This window comes from Anneissia japonica, unplaced genomic scaffold (assembly GCF_011630105.1).
Source record: "Anneissia japonica isolate Jap-2015-1 unplaced genomic scaffold, ASM1163010v1 scaffold1072_len94636_cov127, whole genome shotgun sequence".
NCBI lineage: Eukaryota > Metazoa > Echinodermata > Crinoidea > Comatulida > Comatulidae > Anneissia > Anneissia japonica.
The window spans coordinates 26,960-30,480 of NW_022756428.1; the positions used below are offsets into that span (position 1 = coordinate 26,960).

Here is a 3,521-nt window from a genome sequence, read left to right on the forward strand (position 1 = left end):
GGACTAGGATACGGCATTTCAAAACCAGAGGAATTGGGTAAGAAAACAAATGTGACAAAAAAAAAATGAGTTATAGTTGTATTTATAAAACTTCTTGTCTAGATAGTTCTGAATCTGAGTAGATACTGACAAAGGACCCCACTGGGGTATATACTGTAGATATGATAGTAAAAACATAGAATACAGTAAATACAAAATACAGTAGAACCCCTCCTTTAGGACACCACCCCCTCCTATTAAAGGGATACTCTCTTTGGTACTGAAGCTGTCACAGGAAATGTGATAGTGTGTAGACAGTTCTTTATACTGATTTAAAATATTTTTATTTTTTTAAAGAATTCATTAAAACATTAGCCCAGCAGACTAGTATTTTGCTTGACCACACATACACTGGTAAATCAGCACAAGCACTGACCAACGAGCTCAGGAAACACAGGTCAAAGTTCAAAGGCAGCCGAATACTCTTTCTACATTCAGGTATGTATCCATGTTTGTGATTATTGAGGAAGGGCTGTAAAATTTGCTAAGGTTGCCATTCTTAAACACTCCTTATTAACAAGCACTGTGTAACATGGTAAAAAGAAAGATAGTTCCTTGTTGTTGTGAATGTGTGTAGAATAAAATTTAGTGATTATTGGTGGTTTGTATTTTTGTATGCGGGGAAACAGATGAACACATTCTTATGTTCTTTTTTCTTTTTTATGCATCAGGTGGAATATTTAGCATGTTTGATGGGCGGCTAGGAGATGTTCTAATGCAGTCAGCTGGAGAAACACTGGTACAGAACTGGATGAACCCTGAAGATGAACCAACTATTGTATGATGATACATTAATCATACAATAGTTGTTTTATGATACATTCATGAGGCTACGCTTCATGAATATCTTGTACCGCTGGAGTATGATACACATATGAGGGCAGGCTTCATGCATATTTTATTTAAAAAAAAACCAGTTTATTGCACATGCTATTGATTCTGCACTATAAGATTGCAATGCATATCGTGTAACACTGGAGTATACATGTTGATGGATCTACACACATGAGGGCAGGCTTCATGAAATATTGCTCAATTAATTGGATGCAAATCTTAATATGCTTCAAATAGACTTGGATGAATAGTGTGCAGTCAAGGTGGCTGCACCAACGCTCAGTAAACATTTTAAATATCATTTGATTTGCGTTAGGTGTTTAATATTTAACCTGTAAGCTGGGGTAGAGATTGGGTGCAAGAACAGGGCGTGTCCACACGCCAGCGAGCCATGTGTCAAACAACTTTCCTTTATGGGCCTCAATTCCTCCAAGTCAAAGCCAACATTTGTCCCAGCCTCTCAACTTATCTTATCAGGGTCTGCCATTGGAAGGTGTGGGTTGAATTGAGCTGAGAGGCTATAAGAGGTCTTATAAAAATGCCTCCTTTTTCACCATGAAACAAGTAGATGAAATAATCAAAGGCAATATAAAAGGATGAAACTGAGATTCTAAGATGACAGCATGCAATGATAATAAATATTAATGCAGGCACCTATTAATAATAGGATTATAGTCCATGGTTAATGTTTAAAATTTTTTAATAGGTATTTTTGTAAATTTCATATAATTCAGACTTGGTTGCAATTTTAATGTTAATAAATGAAACTGGAAAAACTGAATCTAAATAAAAGATATTATTAAATTATTCTAAAATATGATGTCACCTTCTCATTATACCAGCCTCATTAATATTTAACTGCAGTACGGTAATTGTTAATTTATATAATAATAAGATAAATTGTAATCTATTTACCATATACAGTAGTGGCAACAACATGCAGAGGTCTCCTTGACCACACCTTAGGAAATAGAAGTCAATGAGCTTGCATATCTGAACTTCACACCAAGTAATCACCCCCTGGGCCCAACTACAATTTCCAGTTCCCCCCACCCCCTATTTCTGCTTGCTTTTCCTGAACGTATACCTCGAGCAATTACTGATAATTGACTTTTTTGCTTGATTTAATATATTTGTGTTTATTAGCACTGTACACACAATCCAAGTTTGTTTGACAAAAACTGTTGTATGCCCAAATATAGTCACGGTGTGCCCATAGACATCGTGTGACTAGCTTCCTTATGTTGTGGTCATATTAGACTAATATTATTATTGAAGAAGTCTATTCAACAAGCAACCATACAACATATACATATCAAAGTTATTAGGTTAAAGTTCTCACGTTGGAGCATGCATAAAACGTAATTTCCTAAAACCTTGATATCTGAGATTGACAGCCAATTGAAACTCTCTGTATTATCTATTGTAACTTAACGAGTGGATTTCCTTATGATTTAAGGAAATATAAAGTTTGAAGGTCAGAAGTTTAAAAGTTAAAGGAGAGGACTTCCTTATGTTGTGGTCATATTTGACTGTAATATCACTAAAGACCATTCAACAAACAACATGAAACAGCAAAATTATTAAGTTAAACTTTCCACTTCGGTGCATGAATATAATGTAATTTTTGGGATATATGATATTTACATGACATTTGAGAATGTACTGAATTCAAATCATGGTGTGCCCATATGTAGTCATGGTGTGCCTATATATCCCTGGTTCTTAATAGGCCCGCATGCCAAGATTGGCTCACAAGGCTATTTAATTTGGCCCATGAGGAAAAACAACATAATGAAAAAAAATAATTAAAACATAATAAAGGTTTGATGAATACATTTTCGGTAAAGTAAAGACAAAAATGCAACCCATGGGTAATGTGCACGGAGTAATTTGAAAATGAGCAAGATTATATAGGCCATAAGTAGAATAAATAGCGCCAAAATCGATCACTGGGTTACTTTCCGTGGTCCTATTCTTCACTGTGTGCTTCAAACAAGCCAAAAGCGTGTTGTGATTTAGGGGTTAAAATTAAACCCTGTAAACAGAACTATACAGGAAAGTATCCAACCCCTAAACAGTGTTAGATTTCTAATGCTTTTTCTTGCTAGCCAATACAAATTCTTTCCTGGGATCACTCAAAATGAATACTGTACTTCTAAAATATGTGAATATGTGCACGTTATATACATATAATTTGGTGTTGATTAAAAATGCTCGGTACAATTTTTAATTTACTGCATAGGTTTGTGACCCGGGCTCTGATAGAAACCTACCATAAACGTCTATCAATAAAAGTCACCCGCTAACCTGATAGCGATCCAGTGGAATTTTCGTTAGATTAATAAATTTTCACTATACACGATAATGCAAAAATTGAAATTTTCGGGTTTATAACGGCTACCGCGCAGGGGGTGGAAAAATATCAGCTTAAATCGTCTTTAATTCATAAATCCCAGGACATGTCTTGTAAGATACAGAACTGTGATATTGTAATGTTCAGTTCGGTTTGTATCCTTTTGTATGTGTTCTGTCTCTTATACACATCTAGATGTGTATAAGAGACAGATCTACACACATGAGGGCAGGCTTCATGAAATATTGCTCAATTGGATGCAAATCTTAATATGCTTCAAATAAACTTGGAT

At 35.0% G+C, this 3,521-nt stretch overlaps 1 protein-coding gene across 1 annotated transcript in view; it reads left to right on the forward strand.

Annotated features, from left to right (window-relative positions):
- The window catches only part of LOC117124202 (putative D-cysteine desulfhydrase 1, mitochondrial), a gene marked incomplete in the record, with an annotated part of 2,185 nt that extends 907 nt beyond the window's left edge, over nt 1-1,278 (forward strand). Inside the window, 3 exon segments of the mRNA XM_033270350.1 lie at nt 1-37; nt 337-477; nt 711-1,278. Coding sequence (XP_033126241.1) covers nt 1-37; nt 337-477; nt 711-823 — 291 coding nt within the window.
- Nucleotides 1,279-3,521: the final 2,243 nt, after the last annotated feature.